We start from the raw sequence: 21,895 nt of genomic DNA on the forward strand, positions 1-21,895 counted from the left end.
GAATGTCCCACGGGGAAGTGCAGAGATGCCACAGCTGAGGAAATGCTGCTGGGTTGGCCAAGGGAGCCGTGAGTGTCCGTGGCACAAGAGGGTGCTGAGAGCTTGCCCAGAGACCTTTGGAGAGGGTGAGACATTCAGGGATCCCTCTGCTCTGGGCAGGGTCTGGTTTATCCCAGGGTGACCCAGGAGTGTCATTGTGCCCTGATTCCAGCCAAAGGTTTTCCCAGAACGGGAAGAAGGACTGGTAAGTCCCAGCAGGACAGTCGGCAGGGAATGGCCCAGGTGTAGCTCCAAGCAACCTCTCCTGATGTGTCACTGTCCTTTCTCTATGAACAGGTCCCCATGTGCAGCCACAGCCAATGTCCAACAGCAGCTCCATCAGCCACTTCCTCCTGCTGGCACTGGCAGACACGCGGCAGCTGCAGCTCCTGCACTTCTGCCTCTTCCTGGGCATCTCCCTGGCTGCCCTCCTGGGCAACGGCCTCATCATCAGCGCCGTAGCCTGCGGCCACCACCTGCACACGCCCATGTTCTTCTTCCTGCTCAACCTGGCCCTCAGCGACCTGGGCTCCATCTGCACCACTGTCCCCAAAGCCATGCACAATTCCCTCTGGGGCACCAGCACCATCTCCTACTCAGGATGTGCTGCTCAGCTTTTTCTGATTATCTTCTTCCTTGGAACAGAGCTTTCTCTCCTGACCATCATGTGCTACGACCGCTACGTATCCATCTGCAAACCCCTGCACTACGGGACCCTCCTGGGCAGCAGAGCTTGTGCCCACATGGCAGCAGCTGCCTGGGCCAGTGCCTTTCTCAATGCACTGCTGCACACGGCCAATACATTTTCCCTGCCCCTGTGCCAGGGCAATGCCCTGGGCCAGTTCTTCTGTGAAATCCCACAGATCCTCAAGCTCTCCTGCTCCAAATCCTACCTCAGGGAACTTGGACTTCTTGCTGTTAGTGTGTGTTTCGCATTTGGTTGTTTTGCGTTCATTGTTTTCTCCTATGTGCAGATCTTCAGGGCCGTGCTGAGGATCCCCTCTGAGCAGGGACGGCACAAAGCCTTTTCCACCTGCCTCCCTCACCTGGCCGTGGTCTCTCTGTTTATCAGCACTGCAGTGTTTGCCTACCTGAAGCCCCCCTCCATCTCCTCCCCATCCCTGGATCTGTCACTGTCAGTTCTGTACTCGGTGGTGCCTCCAGCCCTGAACCCCCTCATCTACAGCCTGAGGAACCAGGAGCTCAAGGCTGCAGTGTGGACACTGATGACTGGATGCTTTCAGGAACATTAAACTGCTAGTCAAGTTCTGCAAATCACTTGTAATAAAAAGAATCTTTGATACTTCTTGTTGGATTCATTTGGTATGTTTTTTTATTTTTCTTTTTTCATATTGTCCACAAAGAAATGTTATTGTTTGTGCCATTTCTCACTTTGTTTCTCCCCACCTTCCCTGTGGCTGTGTCAATGAGGGGCTGCACTCTCAGTGGCTTTAAAGGAACTCAAGGATCTCCCAGCAGAGTTTTCTGCATAGATGCCCTTTTGTTGCCTTCTCTGGAGCTGCAGCAGCAATGTCTGTGTGCAGAGCTGGGGGCAGATCAGTGCTGGCACAGCAGCTGTGCCCAGCAGCAGCAGCACTTGGTGTTGCCAGTGCTGCTCCCGTGGCCCTGCCCCGCTGCCCTGGTGGCCCTGGTGTTGCTGCAGGGCCTGAGTGCTCTCAGGGCCGGGCACAGTCCTGGGGGTGGCAGTGCCGGGGCTGCAGCAGGGACAGCCCATGGGCACTGCTGGGGCAGCGCTGACGCCTCAGGCCAGGGCCTGGGGGCTCCAGGCTCCTTGCCCAGGCTCTCTCAAGAACATGGCCAGGCCAATGCTCAGCACAGAAAACCCCCGTGAGCAGCCCCAGGCTGGCCGTGGGCAGGCTGGGGGCAGACAGCATGGCTGGTGCTCTGCAAGGGCCCTGGGGGAGACGGGAAGGAGCAGCAGAGCAGGGGCTGATCCATCCCCAGTGCGCTGGACAGCCCAGGGCAGCGTCCCAGAGCTTCCTCATGGAGCTGCCAACAACATCCCCCCTCTGCAGCCCTGGCCTCTCCCCCAGCTCACACAGGTGCCGCGTCCTTGCAGGCACAGCCACGGCAGCGCTGGCTCAGGAGCCCCTGTTTGCACTGCACACAGCAGGCGGGAGCACCCCCATGCTGCTGCTGTGGGGACATGAACCTGAGGGAGCACAAATGCCATCAGCCCCTGGGGCCAGGAAGGGCTGGGGGACGCCAGGGAAACCACTCAGCTTTGTCCTGGCCTCTGCAGCCAGCCAGAAAGTTTGTTCCCATCAGCTTGGAGTTTCCTGTCCCACTGCAGATGCTGTTGCTCAGAGCCAGGGCTGCCTGGCAGCCACCCCCAAACTGCCCGGAGCATTTCCTTTGCTTCACCTTTGCTTTGTTTTCTCTTTCCTAGTTGAAATTTCTTCCCATTGCCCACCCCTGTTCCCTCCCCTGCAAACAGCCCATCCCTGTTTGCCCTTTCCTCTCTGGCCCCACTCCCCATTCCAGTTCCTGACTTGGCACCATGGGAACGGCCCTTGGGGAGCAGGATCATCCCACAGGTGCTGCAGGAATTGTCTGCAGGCTCCTGCAGTGCCTCGTGCTGCTCCCTTGCCAGAGGCAGCCCAGGCCAGGGGGGCACATCTGGGCTGCTGTGTCTGGCTGTGGGGCTGCCTGTTCTGGGCAGTGAGGAGGGGCTGCAGAGGCTCTGCAGGACTGACAGGATGGGCTTTGGGGCTGTGAGGAGAAGCTGAGGGACCTGGGCTGCTGGAGCTTCTGAAGAGGCGGCCCAGGGCTCCTCCTGCAACTGCTCCAAGGGTGGTTTCAGAGAATCCCAGAATCAACAAGGCTGGAAAAGACCTTGGAGATCATCAAGTCCAACCTGTGCCTTGACAGTGCCTTGACTCCCTGAGCCTCCTCTTCTCCAGGATCAACAACCCCAGCTCCCTCAGCCGCTCCTCACAGGAATTGTGCTCCTGACCCCTCACCAGCCTTGTTGCCCTTCTCTGGACATGCTCCAGTCCCTCCAGGTCCTTCCTAAATTGGGGGTCCCAGAACTGGACACTGCACTCGAGGTGCTGCCCAACCAGTGCTGAGCACAGGGGAAGAATCACTGCCCTGCTCCTGCTAGCCACTCCATTCCTGATCCAGGCCAGGAGCCATTGGCCTTCTTGGCCACCTGGGCACACGGCTGGCTCATGTCCAGCCTGCTGTCCATCAGTCCCTGCAGGTCCCTTTCTGCCTGGCTGCTGTCCAGCCACTCTGTCCCCAGCCTGTAGCGCTGCAGGGGTTGTTGTGGCCAAAGTGCAGGACCTGGCACATGGACTTGTTAAACCTCACCTGGTTGGATTTGGGCCCTGGATCCAGCCTATCCAGGGCCCTGTGCAGAGCTGTCCAGCAGATCCATACTCACAGCCAGCTTGGTGTCATCTGCAAATTTGCTGATGCTGGACTCAATCCCCTCATCCAGATCATCCATGCAGACATTGAAATCCACGCTGGCTGGCTCTGACGCCTCGGCCATCCTGTGGGTGCCCTGTGATGGCACTCAGGGTGATCTGTTCCAGAACCTTGCCGGGCACCGAGGTCAGGCTGACAGGCCTGGAGTTCCCCAGATCCTCCTCCCAGCCCTTCTTGGGGATGGGCTCACACTGGCACCTCCAGTGCTCTGGGACCTCCCTGGTGAGCCAGGACTGATGGTAAATGATGGAGAGCAGCTTGGGGAGCTCATCCACCAGCTCCCTTACCCCCTAGGATGGATCCCATCTGATCCCATACACCTGTGAGCATCTGAGTGGCCCAGCAGGTCACCAGCTGCTTCCTCCTGGATTAGGGGCTGTTCTGCTCTCTGTGCCCAACTACCAGCTCAGGAGAACTCTTGACCTGAGGACAACCTGTCCTAATATTGAAAATTGGTGCAAACAAGGTGTTAAGTAGCTTGGCCTTTTCCTTATCTTTAGTTACTATATTCTCCACTGCATCCAGTAAAGAGTAGAGGTTCTCCTTATCCTACCTTTTGTTATAAATCTTTTATAAGAACATGTTTTATTCTTTTTACAGAAGCTGCCATGATAAGCTCTAATTGAGATTTCACCTCTCAACTTCTCTTTCTGCATGGCATAACAACATCCTTAAACACTTCCTGAGTTGCTGGTCCTTTTTTCCCTTGAGTTCGCACAAAAGCTCCATGGGCAGCCAGGGCAGTCATTTTCCTCACCAGCTCATCTTTTGCCACACTGGCACAGGCTGCTCCATCCCCCTTAAGATTACTTGCGTGAAATGTGTCCATCCACCCTGGACCCCTTTGTTTTTAAGGGCTGTTTCCCATTAAAAAATCAGTACCTGATTCAGTACTCCCCAAATCTGCATCCTAAATAGGCCAAAGTCTGCCCTTCCTAATTCCAGTGTGGCAGTTTTGTTGCTGCCCCTCCTTCTTTCACAGAACATTGAAAACTTGATTATTTCATGGTCACTGTGCCCCAGGCAGCCTCCAACCCCCACATCTGCCACCAGCCCTTCTCTGTTTGTGAGCAGCAGGAGACAGAGCTTTCCTTGGCAGTGGAGTGTTACCAAAAATTCGGTAAAACAGAAAACTCCTTCACACCAATGCAGCATTAAGAAGCAGCATTCTTTATTCAGCTGGATGCACGGGGGATAGCTCCTCCCAAAGCCGAGCATGCCGAGTGCAGGAAAGTTTCTGTTCATATTCTGTATTTTGCACACATATTCACTGATTGTCCTGGACCAAACACACATCTGATAATCATTTCCCCAGAATCATTAACATATTTCCCCTCCCCTTTACCCATGTGTTCTTCTGTCCTGGGGGTCTCTCTGGTGGTCCCTGGTGGTCGTGGACCCCAATGTTCCAGTGGGCCTGGCTGAGCTGGCAGGACACTGAGGCTGGTGAACTTCCAGTTCCCCTTCTGACACAATGGGCATTGTGTGGTTTCCATAGGCCTGGGGTTTTGGAGAACAAGCTCCAGGTGTCAGCTCACCTGGTGGAGACAATTTATCATGTGGTAACATGAGGTCACAGAGTGGGCTATGACATCACAGAGTGGGTTATGTGAAATCATCAAGCAGCTTTGACATAAACTGCCTCTGTGACATCTGAGATTCTGCTGTGACATCACAGGGCAGAGGTCTGACATTACAGAGCAGGCTATAACATCACAGAGGGGCTGTGTGACATCCCAGGAGGGCTGTGTGAGGTCACTGGGTTGGTCACTCCACCCATGCTCCCCCTCACAGTTTCTCCCAACAAGTCCAATGCTGTTCATGCCCAGCGGGGTCCCTGTCCCCCGGTATCCCCCCGGTCCACCTGGAGCCACAGCCTCCACCAAAGGATGTTCCACAGGATCCCCCCCAGTGCCTGACATGGGGAAAAGGGACCAGGGCTGTGTGACCATGACATCAAGGACGTGGATTATCCAGGTCCCTGTGGCCTGGGTTGGGTTCCCCAGGGCCCGAAAGATGTCGTGCAGCTGGAGCAGGGTTAGGGAAGGGCCTCCAAGGTGGGGCTGGAGCCCTTGGGCTGTGAGCAGAGGCTGAGGGAGCTGGGCTTGTCCAGCCCCGAGCAGGGAAGGCTGAGGGGCTCCACATCCCAGCCTGGCAGTGCCAGCGAGGACGGGATGGAGAACACAGAGCCAGGCTCTTCACCGGGGGCCGGGTGGGAGACAGAAGCCAAATGCAGTCTGACCTCCCTTCTCCATCCACCACTGACAGCTTTGCAAATCAGGAATTGTTTGAGCTGTTTTGCCTCCACTCCAGGACGAGCATCCTGATACAAGAACTTAATTGTGTTTATATCTATCACAGAACCACATTTGTCTAAAATTAGTTTTAGTATGCAAGTCACTTGTGGATGGTGGACTCATCAGACACTGCTGGGACGTTGCACATAGCTCAGGGAAGAGCGTGATTGTTATTAAATTGTGTCCTGTTCAACCATGGTCTGTTGGCCATGAAGAGAAACTTTCTGTGCCTCTGACTCTCACCAGTTCCTGACCCCCAAAGGACACAAACCTGATGAGTTGTGGTTCCCACTCCAGTGGTGGCACTTGGACCTCCCTCCATCCCCAGAGCAGAGCTCCCTTGTCCCAGAAAGTCCCTGGCAAAGGAGGGATGAAGGAAACAGGACAGGCTGTGGGGATCAGGGGCAGGGCACAGCCAGAGAGAAGAATGACTTTTGCATTTCCTGGAGCTGTGCCTTCCCTTGGCTTTGTTGGCTGACAAGAAATGAACATCCCTCTGTGTCTGGAGCAGCTCGTTCTCCAAGGAAAGCAGGGGGAGTTGGAGCCAAGGAGCTGAAAACTGCAGGTGCAGCCTGGGCTGGAGGGAGCTCAGATTTGCACAAGGCTGCTCTGACTGCCAGGGCTTGGATGGGGGAGATGGTGGGGTGGGGGTAGGGACAGAGTCTGATTGATTGTCAGGTCTTGATTTTCATATCTATCCAAACTGCATGAGGAGGTACTTGGATTCAGTGTCAATTGGAGATTGAACTTATCAATGAATTAACAGAAAAAAAAAAAACCAACAGGACCTGAAAAACCTTATCTCACTGTCTTTTTAAATATAGTGTATTCACTTGGAATAGACTTCTGAAATTGGTCTAATTAACCACAAAACATTTTAATGCTTACATTATTCCCAGAGGCTTGGCTTGTTAATCTGTTCTGAATGTTAATGAGCTCTGGGACACTGAATTCCTGAACTGAAGAGCTGAAGGCTGAAGAAGCCTCTGGAGCAGTAAAATTCAGCAGCAGCCTCCAAGTTGCTGAGGATGTCAGCAGCCCCCGCTGAGGCCATCCCTGCCCAGAGACCGTGGGGGAATGGGCAGACAAGGAGAGCGCCCCTGGGGCTGGGGCAGCAGAACTCAGAGGCACCAGCGGCTCCAGCTGGGAAATGGAGTGTGGAATGTGGCTGTGAAAGCCCTGCCTGGGCTGTGCCAAGCAGGACACACAAGCCCTGACTCCCATCCCCCAAACAACTCTCTCAAGGAAACATTTAAGAGGAATTACAATTGTTTGTGTCCTCTGAGTTGGATGCACTGGAGAAATACCAATAAGAGATTCTCAGGAGCTCCAAACAACAAAACAGCCTTAACTGGGAACTTTAGAAAACCAGAGAAACTTTGGCAAAAGGTTTAATATAACATTTAATTCACACAAAACACTTCTCAAAGCATTAACTTGGCCCATTCGACTTCACAAACTCTAAGCCTGTTCAATTTTAAGTTACTCAAAATTTTCAAGAGGACAGAAATAGAAGTAGACAAAGAAAGAGAGAAAAATAAGATTTAGAGAAGAACACACACAGAGCTACCAACTCACAGATTCCAGTGGCATTCAGATAGAAATTCCAAGAGGAGGTTGTGTCAAGATGTGTGCTTGCCTTGTGGTCAGCCTTAAATACCCCTTGGTGTTCCTGGGCCCTTCCCCAGGTGGGACTTGGGGTCATTTGGTCACTCAGGAGCTGGGCTGGGGGCTCCAGAGGTGGCTGTGGAGCATTGCCTGTGCTGTGCCAGGGACTGGCAGACACTGCTGGGCTGGGATAGAGGCTCTGGGGGGATTGGGCTTCCAGGGCAGGGCAGGGCTGGGGTTCCAGGGCAGGGCAAGGCTGGACCTGCCCCTTCCTCCCCACACATGAAATGTTTCCAGCCAACAATCTCCTCCAGGCTGTCACAACAGGCAGTGTTGGAGGTGAAATCCCAGTTCTGGCCATGGGCACCTGCAGGAGAAGGACAGTTCTTTTCCATATGAATGAAAGCCCCAAGTCTTGGCTCATTTCTGGTTTGATTGCCTGGATTTTGTTTGGTTTTGTTGTAGCTCTGTTTCCTTGGTGTGCCTGAAGTGTCCAGTCAGGAGCAGAGTGACTCTTGCCAAGGAACTTTGTGGTGCTCTCACTTAATATTAAATCTGGTTTTTGCTGATCCCTTGCTGGGGATTTTTTCAGCGCTCTCAAGCCCTCGTTGGTAACAGGGTGAAGGAGCCCTGGCCCAGGCTCTGGCCCTGGGGGACACAGGGACATTGCCGGAGGGTCCCTGTCCCCCTGTCCCACCCCCCACAGCCCCAGCCCCCATCCCCGTGTCAGGCTCTGGGGTCGATCTCGTGGAACATCCTCTGGGGGAGGCTGCGGCGCCGGGGGCTGGGGGACCCGGGGGGACAGGGGACCCCGCTGTGCACGAGCAGCGTTGGACTTCTCTGGGGGAACTGGGAGGGGGAGCTGGGGTGGAGTGACCTCCCCAGTGACCTCACACAGCCCCTGTGATGTCACACAGCTGCCCTGTAATGTCACACAGCCCACTCTGAGATGCAACAGGCCACCTGTGATTTCATACAGGTGTCCTGTGATGTCACAGCCTGCTCTTTGAGGTCCCAGTCTGCTCTGTGATATCACAAAATCTGCCCTGTGATGTCACAGCCCAGCCTGTGATGTCACAGACACCCTGTGATGTCACAGCCAGCTCTATGATGTCACAGCTACCTTTGTGATGTTATGCAGCCTCGCTGTGATGTCACAGCCTGCTCTGTGATGTCACACAATCACAGAATCACAGAATTGCTGGGTTGGAAGAGACCTTTAAGATCATCAAGTCCAGCCCATGCCCTAACACCACCTCAGCTAAACCATGGCACTGAGTGCCACATCCGGTCTTTGTTTAAACACATCCCAGGATGGTGACTCCAGCACCTCCCTGGACAGACAATTCCAGTAATATATCACCCTTTCCATAAAAAACTTTTTTCCTAATATCCAACCTAAATATCCCTTGGTGCAGCTTAAAACGCTGTCCTCTGGTCCTGTCAGTTGCTGTGAGGAGAGAGGCCGACCTCTACCTGACTGTAGCCACCTTTCAAGGAGTGTAGAGAGTGATAAGGTCACCTCTGAATCTCCTCCATGATAAACGACCCCACTCTCTCAGGCATTCCTCATAGGTCTTGTGTTCCAGACCCCTCATCAGCCTTGTTGCCCATCTCAGTATAAACTGTTCCATGACCTTACCGGGTACTGAGGTCAGGCTGACTGGCCTGTAGTTACCAGGATCCTCCTTCCCACCCTTGCTTTGAATGGGCGTCACATTGGGCAGCTTCCAGTCATCTGGGACCTCACCAGTGAGCCAGGACTGCTGGTAAATGATGGAGAGTGGCTTGGCAAGCTCATCTGCCAGCTCCCTCATCACCCTGGGGTGGATCCCATCTGGTCCCATGGATTTATGAACATCCAAGCAGCTCAGAAGTTCTCTGATGGCCTCCTCTTGGATAACAGTGGCCCACTCTGCTCCGTGGCAACATCAACCAGCCCAGGAGGACAGTTGTCCTGAAGGCAAATCATCTTCTCACTAAAAACTGAGGCAAAAAAATGGTGTTGAGCACCTCTGCATTCTCCTGATCTGCAGTTATTAAATTCCCTTCCACATCTAATAAAGAAAAAAGGTTGTTCTTACCCTTCCTTTTACCATTGATATATTTGAAAAAATATTTTTATTAGCCTTTACAGAAGCTGCTATTTTAAGTTCAAACTGAGCTTTGGCCTCCCTAATTTCTTCCCTTCATGCCCTAGAAAGTCCTTTAAATACTACCTGAGAGACCTGACCCTCCTTCCAAAGATGATACATCCTCTTTTTATTCCTAAGTTCCTTCAAAACCTCCTTTCCCATCCACACTGGATGTTTGCCTAGTCGACTCGTCTTTCGGCACACAGGGACAGTGTGTTCCTGTGCCCTCGAGATCTCTGTTTTGAAGCTCGCCCACCTTTCCTGAACGCCTTTGTTTTCAAGGGCTGCTTCCCAAGGAACTCTCTGAATAAGTCTCCTAAGTAGACCAAAGTCTGCCCTCCAAAGTCCAATGTAAAAGTCTTATTAGTGTTCCTCCTGACTTCACCATGAGAATTCTATAATTTCAAGATCACTGTGCCCCAAGTGACCTCCAACCACCACAACTCCCACCAGCCCATCTCTATTTACAAACAACAGATCTAACATAGTCCCTCTCCTGGTGGGCTCACTCACCAGCTGCGACAAAAAATTGTCCTCCAAAACTCTAAAAATTTCCTGGACTGCCTCTTTTCAGCTGTATTGAGTTCCCAGCAGATGTCCAGCAGGTTGAAGTCGCCTACAAGGACAAGGGCTGATGATCCTGAATCATTCTCTAGCTGCTTATAGAATGAGTTGTCCACCTCTTCTTCCCGGTTGGGTGGACGATAACAGACTCCCAGTAGGATGTCAGCCTTGTCGGCCTTCCCCCTAAGTCTCACCCATAGACATTCAACTCCATCATCATTAGTTTCAACACCCACAGCAGCAAAACCCTGCCTAATGTAAAGGGCCACCCCTCCACCTCTTCTCCCTTTCCTGTCTCTCCTGAAGAGCTTGCAGCCATCCAGTGCAGTGCTCCAGCCATGTGAGTTGTCCCACCCTGTTTCTGTGATGGCAATTACATCACAGCTCTGCTGCTGCACCTTGGCCTCCAGCTCTTCTTGTTTGTCACCCATGCTGTGTGCACTGGTGTACATGCACCTCAGCTGGGCTGCTGATTTCACCCCTAACTCAGGCTTACCACCCACGAGCCTGCTTCCAGACAAACCAGCTGCATCTCCCTCCCTCTTCAGACCTAGTTTAAAGCCCTCTCAACAAGTTCTGCCAGTTCATGAGCTAAAATTCTTCTGCCCTTCACAGAAAGATGGAGCCCATCTGGTCCAAGGAGGCCAGGTGCTGTAAAAGTTGCCCCATGATTAAAGAATCCGAAATTTTGTCGATGACACCAACCCTTGAGCCACTCGTTGATAATGTGAACTTTCCTATTGCTTTCACCATTTTTCTCAGACTCCCAAGGGACTGAGGAAAAGACTGTCTGTGCCCCTGTCCTATTAACCACCTGACCCAATGCCCTAAAGTCCCTTTTAATTGCCCTGACACTCCTGTTTTCAATCTCATCACTGCCAGCCTGGGGTATCAGCAGTGGGCAATAATCAGAGGGCTGAATCAGCCCAGGCAGTGTGTCAGTGATATCCCATACCCGGGCCCCAGGGAGGCAGCAGACCTCTCTGTGGGGTGGGTCTGGTCGACATATGGGGCCCTCTGTTCCCCTCAGGAGGGAGTCACCCACCACGATTACCCTTCTTTCCTTTTTGATGTTAGAGGTGGTGATCTGTCTCACAGATGAATCATAATTGGGAGGTTCACTGGGCAGATAATTTTCTTCTAAACCATCTGGCTGACTCTCCAGATCCAGGGGATCATACCGAATCTGAAGTGGCACCTGGCTTGGGGGATGGGGTTGGGAGGGATTTTTATTATCACCTCCTCGAGTAGGTATGCACTCCCACTCCCTTCATCAGCCAGGTGTCCTTCTGTAGCCTGACAGTGGGAGGAGTGGGAGACAGCGGGAACCAAGGAGAGCATTGCTGCACTGCCAGACCTCATGGAACCAAGGATCCATTGTGACACTGCAGGGCCCTGGGGCACCACGGTGCCATTGTGACACTGCAGGGCCCAAGGATCCAAGGGACTTTGTGACACCAGAGGGACATTGTGACACTGGGAGGCCTCATGGAATCATGGAGACCATTGGGACACTCTGGGGCCTCATGGAACCGTGGTGACACCAAGTTGTCTGGGGGTGTTGATCTGCTGGAAGGCAGGAGGGCTCTGCACAGGGCCCTGGAAAGGCTGGATCCAGGGCCCAAATCCAACAAGGTGAGGTTTAACAAGTCCAAGTGCCGGGTCCTGCACTCTGGCTACAACAACTCCTGCAGAGCTACAGGCTGGGGACAGAGTGGCTGGACAGCAGCCAGGCAGAAAGGGACCTGCAGGGACTGATGGACAGCAGGCTGGACATGAGCCAGCAGTGTGCCCAGGTGGCCAAGAAGGCCAATGGCTCCTGGCCTGGATCAGGAACTGTGTGGCCAGCAGGAGCAGGGCAGTGATTCTTCCCCTGTGCTCAGCACTGGTTGGGCAGCACCTCGAGTGCAGCGTCCAGTTCTGTGCCCCCCAATTTAGAAAGGACCTGGAGGGGCTGGAGGGTGTCCAGAGAAGGGCAACAAGGCTGGTGAGTGGTCAGGAGCACGAGTCCTGTGAGGAGCGGCTGAGAGAGCTGGGGTTGTTTATCCTGGAGAAGAGGAGGCTCAGGGGAGACAAGGCGGTGTCAGGGCACAGGTTGGACCTGATGATCTCCAAGGTCTTTTCCAGCCTTGCTGATTCTGTGATTCTCTGAAACCACCCTGGGAGCAGTTGCAGGAGTAGCCCTGGGCCTCCTCTTCAGAAGCTCCAGCAGCCCAGGTCCCTCAGCTTCTCCTCACAGCCCCAAAGCCCATCCTGTCAGTCCTGCAGAGCCTCTGCAGCCCCTCCTCACTGCCCAGAACAGGCAGCCCCACAGCCAGACACAGCAGCCCAGATGTGCCCCCCTGGCCTGGGCTGCCTCTGGCAAGGGAGCAGCACGAGGCACTGCAGGAGCCTGCAGACAATTCCTGCAGCACCTGTGGGATGATCCTGCTCCCCAAGGGCCGTTCCCATGGTGCCAAGTCAGGAACTGCAATGGGGAGTAGGGCCAGAGAGGAAAGGGCAAACAGGGATGGGCTGTTTGCAGGGGAGGGAACAGGGATGGGCAATAGGAAGAAATATGCACTAGGGAAGGAAAAAGAAACCAAAGGTGAAGCCAAGGAAATGCTCAGGGCAGTCTGGGGGTGGCTGCCAGGCAGCCCTGGCTCTGAGCAACAGCGTCTGCAGTGGGACAGTAAACTCCCAGCTGATGGGAACAAACTTTCTGGCTGACTGCAGAGGCCAGGACAAAGCTGAGTGCTTTCCCTGACAAAGAGAAGCCAAGTCCTGGTGCCCTGGGGCACAGCAGGCTCTGTGCCACCAAGGGCTGTCAGGAGACACCTTGTCCTGAGGCACTGGGGCCTCCTGGCACAGCCCCAGCCAGGCTGGGCACTGTCAGCCCCTTGTCCTGCCCTCACATCCCCCCCTAGCCCACATCCCAGTGGCCTCAAGGATCTGCTGGAAGGAGTCCCTGGGGAGCCTTGCTCAGGAATGGCCCTGGGGGCTCCTTCATGCTCCCAGGGACTGCAGGTTTTTCAAAGCACTTTGGCTTTGGCTTTTGCCTTGGAGTCTCTGAGAGCTTTGTGCAGTCATGGCCTCCAATTATCTGCTGTAATTAGTCCCTGGAGAGGCTTTGTCAGGAACAACACTCAGTGGGGCTTATGAATGCTTTGAGATACTCAAGTTTTGTAAATTACTTTGGATTTTCCTTTCCATACTGAGAGGTTTTTGTGCTCTTTTGAGTCTCTGAGAGGTTTTTGTGCCATCCTGGCCTCCAATTCTCTCCTCCAAGGAGTCCATGAGGAGCCTGTGTTGGGGATGGACCTCAGTGGGTCCCATTAATGCTTTGAGACACTTTGGGGTTTTCTTCTGCCTTTGAATCCTGGAAAGGTTTGTGCAATCTCCTCTCGGGCCCTGAGGTTCCAGGGCTCAGCTCCAAATGCACCACGGGGCTCATGAGGAACAAACAAATCCTGAGAAACCATGGCTGTGCCTTGATTTCCCTCTTGTCTGAGGCAGTTCATCAGGAAGATTTTGTATTGGCTTTGCTTCGCCAATTTGAGATTTCTTGGCCAATGTGTTAATTACTGTGGTGGGTTCAGTGTTGGCTAATTACCAGGGCACTCACTAGAATATACATACTAATTTCTTGCTCTGAGATAGGATTAGGAGAAAGGCAAAGTGGGCTCAAAACTCTAAAAGGGTATAAGGAAATGTTTATTAATAGTAAATTAAATAAAGATTAATAAGAATCAGAACAAAACTTTCAGAACACTTCCTCTCTCCATACAACCTGACAATGTAAAGAGACAAAACATAAAATTTTCCATCAGTTTACAACCTCTAGAATAGTCTTTTTTCAGTTCACTTAGGGAGAGAAGTTCCTCTTGTAAATGTTATGGAGACTTCTCTGAAAGGAAAGAGTTGTCTCATGGCTTTTCATTTCCATGAATAGCAGCTGCCTGCAATGGTGAAGTCCCTCCCATTTTTCACAGCTTTTCCCACAGCTGTGTTTATGGGCCCTGTCAACTTATGAAGTATTAGTTTACAGATGAGCTGTTTAAGAGCAAAGGTTCTCTTCATTTATATCTGAAATCATCTTCATCTCTGGAAAAAGAAGTCTTCTTCTCTCCCTGGATCCACAGGGTCTCATCAGTCTGCTCTCTTTCATTGTTCAAACTTCCCATGGGATCACAGCTACTTCAACATTTCCTTACATTAGCATGGAGGCCTTTGCTGAATAAGTCATTTCCCAATTCTTTTCAATGTGTTATAGGGAAAAAGAGAGTCTGATGTATCAATTACATCCTTCTCCATAGCTTTACCAGAGGATTTCAGCCCCAAGATCAAGGCATCTCCTCATCCCTCCCATCTGGGACCCAACTTCCTCTTCACTGACCTCGGTGTCTTCATGTTGCTCCTGTGTGTGCCTGCACTTTGTCCTTTTCTCTCACTCGAGGGAGGATGGAAGCACTGGAAGAGTCAATATCTCAGCCTGGGCCTGCAGATGGTTCCGTGACCCCGGCCGGGCTCGGTACTTGCGGCCGGAGCTGTTTTACCATGGAGGTTTCTGCAGCGGCTGCGCTGGGGCTGTGTCAGGCTGGGCCGCGCTGGGGCAGGGCCAGGATCTCAGCAGCCAGGCCAGAGCACAGCAGCAGCACGGCCGGGGCCCATGGCTTCTCCTCCCCCTGCCCGCTGGTTGCGGGCGAACCCCAAGGGCAGCAGAACCTTGGCCGAGCCGGCCCGGCCCGGGGCTGCTCCTGGGGCCCGGCGGATCCTGGCTGGGCCCGGGCTGGCGGCGGGGCAGGGCTCGGTAGCGGCCAGATGTCAGCAACCGCAGCCACGGCCCGGCCCGGCCTCGGCCCCGCGGCCTCCCCTGCCCTGCCCGGCAGCCGATGGGGCCTGGCGGCTCCCTGGGAAGGGGCCCGGCCCCACGGCAGGAGCCACCCGGCCTGGCCTGGCTGAGACAGGGCTGGGCCGGCCTGGTCACCTCTTTGCTGGCCAGAAGGGAAAGAGACCCAGCCAGGCTTCTCCATCTTTAACTTGTGTCTTCACAGAGGCGTGTGCAGTTTCCTTAGTGGTTTAACAGATTGTCAGCTCTCAAAGCTAATTCCTGATTGTTTTTTTGTCAGACACCAAGGAAACTGCTAGCAGCTTCTCTTAGATCATCACTTCTGTGATGCAAAACCACCACAACAGCACAGAGCACAGAGCTCCTTTGTCCATATGTAGTGGTCATGTGCCTGAGGCCCCAAAACCCCACCTTGGGAGATCTCTGGGCCCTCTCCAAGGTGTTTTCAAATGAAAACATTCAGCTCATAGTCTAAGAAAATCACCAGAGGACAGGGCCAGCCTGACCTGTCTGTCCTGGCTACTTTTGTCTGGGAGTGATCCTTGGATATATGGAATTTGGGAGGCCAAATTCTAGTTTTTGCCATGGTCCTTGGCAAGAAGGCTGTTTTTTATCCATAGGAAGGAAGGAACAGAGGCCCTCTGTTTCAGGGGCAGATGAGAGGTGACCACTGGAGGCCAAGGCCAGCCAGAGCTGGCAGGTTTTTCTGAGAGATACCTTTGCATAGAGGAAATTTTAAGGGAGCTTACCAATTTTGGCAATGTGCATCTGAAAAGAGGGACAGTTCTTTCCCATAGCAAGGAAAGCACAGAGCCCCAGTGCTCCAGGAGCTGATGAGAGGCAGCCCTTTGCATTCCAACATCAGCCAGACCTGTCAGGTGGCCCCTGGGAGGCCAAGCCAGCCAGACCTGTTCCATGTTCCCTTGGTTCCATGGGGCCCCACAGTGTCCCAAAGTTCCCTTGCTTCCATGAGGCCCTGAGGTGTCACAATTCCGCCTTGGTGACACAAGGCCCTGAAGGGTCCTAACGGCCTCCATGGTTCCGACAGGCCCCACAGAGTCATAATGGTCTCTGGGTCCATGAAGCCCCACTGTGTCACCATGGCCCCTTGGTTCCATGGGCTCCAGTGGTGCCACAATGATCCCCTTGCTTCCATGAGGTCCCCACTGTGTCACAGTGATCTCCATGGGAAGGAAAGAACCGAGCCCCAGTGTGGCAGGGGCAGCCACCAGAGGCCAAGGCCAGCCAGAATGGATGGTACTGGCAGATTTTGCCTGGGAGCAACCCTTGGATATAGGGAATTTGGGAGGTGGAGCCCCAATTTTGGCCATTTCTGCATAGATAAGAAGGACAGTTCTTTTCCATAGGAAGGAAAGCACAGAGCCCAAGTGTTTCAAAGGCAGAAGAGGAGAGAGGTGGCTCCTGGGAGGCCAAGCTAGCCAGACCTGTTTGTCCTGGCAGCTTTTGTCATGAAGGGATCCTTGGATATATGGAATTTGGGAGGAGGAATCTCAATTTTGACCATGGACACCTTGAGAAGAAGGACGGCTCTTTTCCATAGGAAGGAAAGCATCGAGCCCCAGTGTTTTGAGGCAGGTGAGAGGCAGTTCCCAAGAAGCCAAGAGCAGCCAAACCTTTTAAGTCCTGGCTGCTTTCACTGGGGAGCAATGCTTGGATGTATGGAGTTTTGGAGGTGGAATTCCATTTTGGCCATGGGCGCCTGGTCAGGATGGATGTTTTTTTCCCTATAGGAAAGAAAAGCACAAAATCCAAGTGTTCTGGAAGAAGATGAGAGGTGGCCACCTTTAGGCCAAGCCAGCCAGACCTGTCTCTCCTGGCACCTTTCCTCTAGGGGCTATCCTTGGACACAGGGCATTTTGGAAGTGGAATCTCGGTTTTGGCTGTGTGTGCCTGGACAGGAAGAGGAGTTCTTTTCATTAGCAAGGAAAGCACAGAGCCCCAGTGTTTCAGAGGCACATGAGTGCCAGCCCTCAGGAAGCCAAGGCCAGCCAGACTTGTCTCCCCTGGCAGCTTTTGTCTGGGAGCTATCCTTGGATATAGGGGATTCTGGAGGCAATTTTGGCCATGGGTACCTAGTTGAGATGGATGTTTTTTCCCATAAGAAAGAAAAGCAGATGGTCCCAGTGTTTCAAAGGCAGATGAGAGGTGGCCCCTGGGTGGCCAAGGCAGCCAGATCTGTCTCTCCTGGCAGATTTCATCTGAAAACAATCCTTGCATATAAGGAAATTTGGAGAAGGAATCCCAGTTTAGGCCCTGGGTCCCTGGAGGAGAAGGACAGTTCTCTCCCACAGGAAGGAAAGTCCAGAGCCCCAGTGCTTCAGGGCAGGTGAGAAGCAGCCATCGACATGCCAAGGTCTGCTGGACCTGTTAGGTGGTCCCCAGGAGGCCCAGCCAGCCAGACCTGTTCCGTGTTCCCTTGGTTTCGTGTGACGCCACAGTGTCACAATGGTCCCCTTGGTTCCATGAGGCCCTGGAGTGTCACAATGTTCCCCTTGCTTCTGCAGTGTCACAATGGCCCTGTGCTTCCATGGGGCCTTGCAATGTCACAATGGCTTCGTGGTTCCACAAAGCCCTGATGTGTCACAATGGCTCCTCAGCTCCATGCGCCCTCGCTGTGTCACAACGGCTCCTCTGTGACACTGCGGGCTGCACAAGGTCACCATGGACCCTTGGTTCCTTGGGGCCCCTGAGTTTCACAATGGTCTCCTTGATTCCATGGGGCAGCACAGTGTCACAATGGCCCCTTGGTTCCATGAGGTTCCATTGTTCCACCATGGTGTCCTTGGGGCCTGCATTGTCACAACTGACCCATGGCTCCATGAGATTCCACAGCATCACCACGGTGTCCTTGGACCCACATCGTCACAACTGACCCATGGTTCCATGAGGTTCCCCAGTGTCATATTGGTGTCCTTGGACTTGCGTTGTTACAACTGACCCATGGCTCCATGAGGTTCCCCCGTGTCACCATGTGGTCACTGTCAGAGGCTGGATGAGATCAATGTCCCGATACACCTTGGGATGCTCGGAATGCCCGTGTGGGGCCAGGAGCGGGTCAGGCCTTGGTTTGTGGTGGGACAGAGCCCCGCCCCCAGCCCTGGCCTGGCACAGCTGTCAATCACATGGAAGGGGCGGTGTTAACCCAGCTCTGATTGGCTGAGCTGTCAGTCAATCACACAGCAGGCAGGGCTAACCCAGCTCTGATTGGCCCAGCTGTCAGTCAATCACACAGCAGGCAGTGCTAACCCAGCTCTGATTGGCCCACCTGTCAGTCAATCACACACCAGCAGCTGGTGCCTACCCTGATTCTGATTGGACAAGCAACTGGCAGTCCCACCCCAGGGGCGGGCCCTTGAAGGCCCAGGGGTTTAAAAGCCGGAGCACGAGGCCAGCCCATGGTCTGGATCCTGCCTTCTCCTGGGGTTCCTCTGTTAATGATGCTGGAGCCTGAGCAGGTGGTGCCTCTGTGTGTGTTTTTCTATAGATCTTCTGTCTTTCTGTTGTTCTCTATTTCTTCTTCTTCTACTCCTACTTACCTGGAACATTTTTGATAACTTAACATCTTGAGGCTTAAAGGTTTTCAGGTTTAATGGGCTAAGTTAATGAAGTTAATGCTGTGATAAGAGTTTTATGTAGAACAGGATGTTGTATTAAACCCTTTGTCAGAGTTCCTAGATTGTCCATATTTTGCCAGTAAAATTTTGTGTCATTTTGCTCTCTCAGCTCTGTTGGTTAGAGCATGGTGCTGGTATCACTGAGGCTGTGTTCAGTCCCTGTGTGGGCCATTCACTTCAGAGCTGGACTTGATGTTCTTGTGGGTCCCTTCCTACCAAGAATATTCTTGGCATCTGGCCATGGTGAGAATATCTGGTTGGTGTTTCTCCTGTACAACAAACTCGAATGAAGGAACCTTTGGTGACCCCCAGCATTTCAGTGTTCTGGGGTGTTACAGCCCTGCAGGCTCACAATGGCCTCTTGTTTCCATGAGGCCCCACAGTGTCACACTGGCCCCTTGGCTCCATGAGGATCTGGAGTGTCACACAGGTTTGTGACATTTGTCCTTGCTGCCCCTCACATCCCCCTGCCCCACAAACAGCCCCGAGCCAGCCGTGAGGGACAGGCCCTGCTGTGCCAGGCTGGGCTCAGGGCTTGGCCTTTCTGCTTCCCGCAGCCAAGCCAGGCCTTGCTCAGCATCGCAGTTCCCTGCTCAGAGCCTTGGGCTCCCTGCAATCCTGGCCTCACGGATCTGCTCTCTGCACTCCCTGGGGAGCCTCTGGCACTCCCTGCCCTCGCTGGGGCCCAGGGATGCTCCCAGGGACTTGGAGTTTTGCTTCTGCCTCCTTGAGCAGCTTCTTCCTCCTTCTCCCAGTGCCTGAGGGTCCTGGACCCAGCCCCAAATCCTCCGTGGGGCTGATGAAAATACAGAAAGCCCTCAGGAGCTCTTTGTCTTCCTTCCATGGTCTTCAAGGCTCCAGGGCTTGTGCAGTGACTGGAGTCGGTTTGGAGTTCTGTGCAGGAGTGTGAAATACAAAGTTGTGTTTTGTGTCAGGTAAATAAAGGCAGCCTGTGCAGTTGTGGTTATGAAATGTATGGAACACGGCCATGGGACAGTTTTAAAGATGAGTTCTAATACACAACCCAGGAAAGCATGGAAGAAGGCTTTTGAACCAATCTTTTATTTGCAAATAAGAGTTAAAAGTCTTAAACTGTTTTGTAATAAGAGTATTTGAATTCTAACTTTAGAATGCTGCTTTTGAGGAGAACTTTTTATTTGTTATTAGGTCTTAAGCTGTTTTGCAATAAGAATCTCTGAATTATAACTTTGGAATGTTGCTTAGCATTAAGGATGTTAAATTGTAGCTTTGGAATATATAAGGGATTTAAACAGAAAGGGAAGTGACCCTATCCCAAGCTCCTGGAAAAGGAAGATGGACATCAAGGTTGCTGATTAATGATTTCGAAAGGGGAAGCTGGACATCACTACCATAGATTAATGATCCTGGAAAATAGAAGCTGGACCCCACCTCAGGAAGATGGACCCCACCATGTGGGACACACATCCCGGGATATTGAAACCTGGAATAGATACAGAAATTGGAAAGGAACCAGACATCACCATCACAGATTTACGATCCTAAAGTACAGAATTGTGACGTCAAAAGGTAGAAATAGAAACTGCTGAAAGCTCACGTCAAAATGGGAAATAGAAGCTGCTGGGGAAAGCTGATGAATATGCATGAACATGATCAATAAACACCAGCAAGCCCAACAACCGGTGTGCAGCTGGAGGGGGAAACCCCCACCACTGCACCCAGCGCTGTCTCTGCTCATGCTTTACCAAATTAATTAATAAATTTAATTGCTGCTTGATGTATTGGCTGAGTCAAGCTTCTCATTTCTAACAGAATGGAGAAGAATGAGCCCCTTTTGGGCTGACCCTGTTTGGACAACCTGCTCCTCACCTCCAGCGTCACCATGTCTGACACCGCCCACCTGGGACTGACACGCCAAAATACCCAAAAATGCTCGTGTGATTTATTCTCTTATTTCTATTCTGTAACACATTATTTTATGTTAACAACTGTGAAAAACACCAATCACTTGGTTTTTAAATTTTAAAAAATTTAATAATAATGAAGTGGTTATAAAAATAGTAATACAATTAGAGCAATAAAAATTTAGAGTTAGGGCAATTACAAGACAATAAAAAGCAAAGACTTACGGACGTCTGGATGCTCTCGGGCACTTAAGCCCGATAAGCACGTTTTGTGAACAAAGGAATAACCTTAAAAACCATACACTGTGGCATATTCATACATACTTCATGGTTATGCATACATTCCATTTAAAACAAGCAACTCTGGTATTTTTCAACTGCTTCCTTTAATCCTCACGGCATCTTTGAGTCTGAGCAAGGCCTGAAGAAATCAGCTTCTTCTGATGAGAAAACCATAAATTCCTCTTCTCTGGCAGATTTAGGTGTTCTGGGACTGTTAGCTCGAAGCCAGTGTCTCATTCCTTTAAAAAACCCCCACATACAGCGTTTCTGTTTTAACTACTAAAGCTTCATTTTAACAAAAAAACTACATTTACTGTACTATTAAAATGTTAATACAGCACAACTAATCAATGTAACACAATACATATAGTAACTATTTGTGTAGAGCCATATAATATCCATTTTCACATATTTAATTATTTTAGATGTATTAAATTTATTTGTAATAATAGCATTGGTTTTTCTTACCTAGTTTTAATATTTACATTAAAAATCTATACATTTTTAGTAGCCAAGAAAACGAATGTTCTTTGTATCTAAGTAACACAATTCCCTTCATTAATGAATTAAGATGTATTGGCTATTTATTTCTTCCTGTTTATGGCAATTAGCAATATTTCCAGTCATTTTGTCATCTTTTTTATCATCTTTTTCTCACACAGGGTTGAGGAGGGGCCACTTTGGGATACTTGGAGACATTTCTGGGGCACATTTGGGGCAATTCTGTGCCTGGGGAGGGAATTCAGAGAGAACTTGAGGGTCTGGAGGACACTTGGGGGAGCCGGGTGGGCACTTGGAGGGGCACTTAGGGGTTCTGAGGGACAGCTCGGGGTCCGGGGGAGCACTTGGGGGTGCAGGGGGGCCCTTGGAGGTCAGGGAGGGGAATTTGGGGCCCCGCGGGGCCCGGGCGGGCACTTGGGGGGCTCCAGCGGGGCTCTCCGGGGCGCGGGGGGTGATGGGAGTTGTAGGCGCGGGTAGAATACGGTTGAACGGGGCCGCGGAGCATCACGGGAGTTCTAGGCGCAGCTGCGATGGGGCGCGGGGCATGACGGGAGATGAAGTCACGGCTGCAGTAGTGCGGGACGTGCGCCGCGGAGCATGATGGGAGCTGTAGTCCCGGCAGTGGCTCGGACGCGGCGTTTGGGGGTCCGGGAAGGCCCTTGGGGGA

General features: G+C 52.3%; 3 protein-coding genes across 3 annotated transcripts in view; 2 read left to right on the top strand and 1 right to left on the bottom strand.

Annotated features, from left to right (window-relative positions):
• LOC137467193 (zinc finger protein 850-like) overlaps positions 1–21,895 on the bottom strand; it is a 528,258-nt gene that overhangs the window by 189,373 nt on the left and 316,990 nt on the right. The window lies entirely within an intron of this gene.
• Positions 1–21,895, top strand: part of LOC137467192 (zinc finger protein 271-like) — a 443,780-nt gene that overhangs the window by 180,432 nt on the left and 241,453 nt on the right. The window lies entirely within an intron of this gene.
• On the top strand, positions 360–1,292 carry LOC137467196 (olfactory receptor 14J1-like). The gene has a single exon (XM_068178735.1). The coding sequence runs from the start codon at positions 360–362 to the stop codon at positions 1,290–1,292; it is 933 nt and encodes a 310-aa protein (XP_068034836.1).

The sequence above is a fragment of the Anomalospiza imberbis genome, unplaced genomic scaffold (assembly GCF_031753505.1).
Source record: "Anomalospiza imberbis isolate Cuckoo-Finch-1a 21T00152 unplaced genomic scaffold, ASM3175350v1 scaffold_53, whole genome shotgun sequence".
In the NCBI taxonomy this organism is placed as follows: domain Eukaryota; kingdom Metazoa; phylum Chordata; class Aves; order Passeriformes; family Viduidae; genus Anomalospiza; species Anomalospiza imberbis.

Bases quoted from the DNA above. Each gene is read 5' to 3' on its own strand.
- LOC137467196 (XM_068178735.1), top strand. From the start codon at position 360: ATGTCCAACAGCAGCTCCATCAGCCACTTCCTCCTGCTGGCACTGGCA.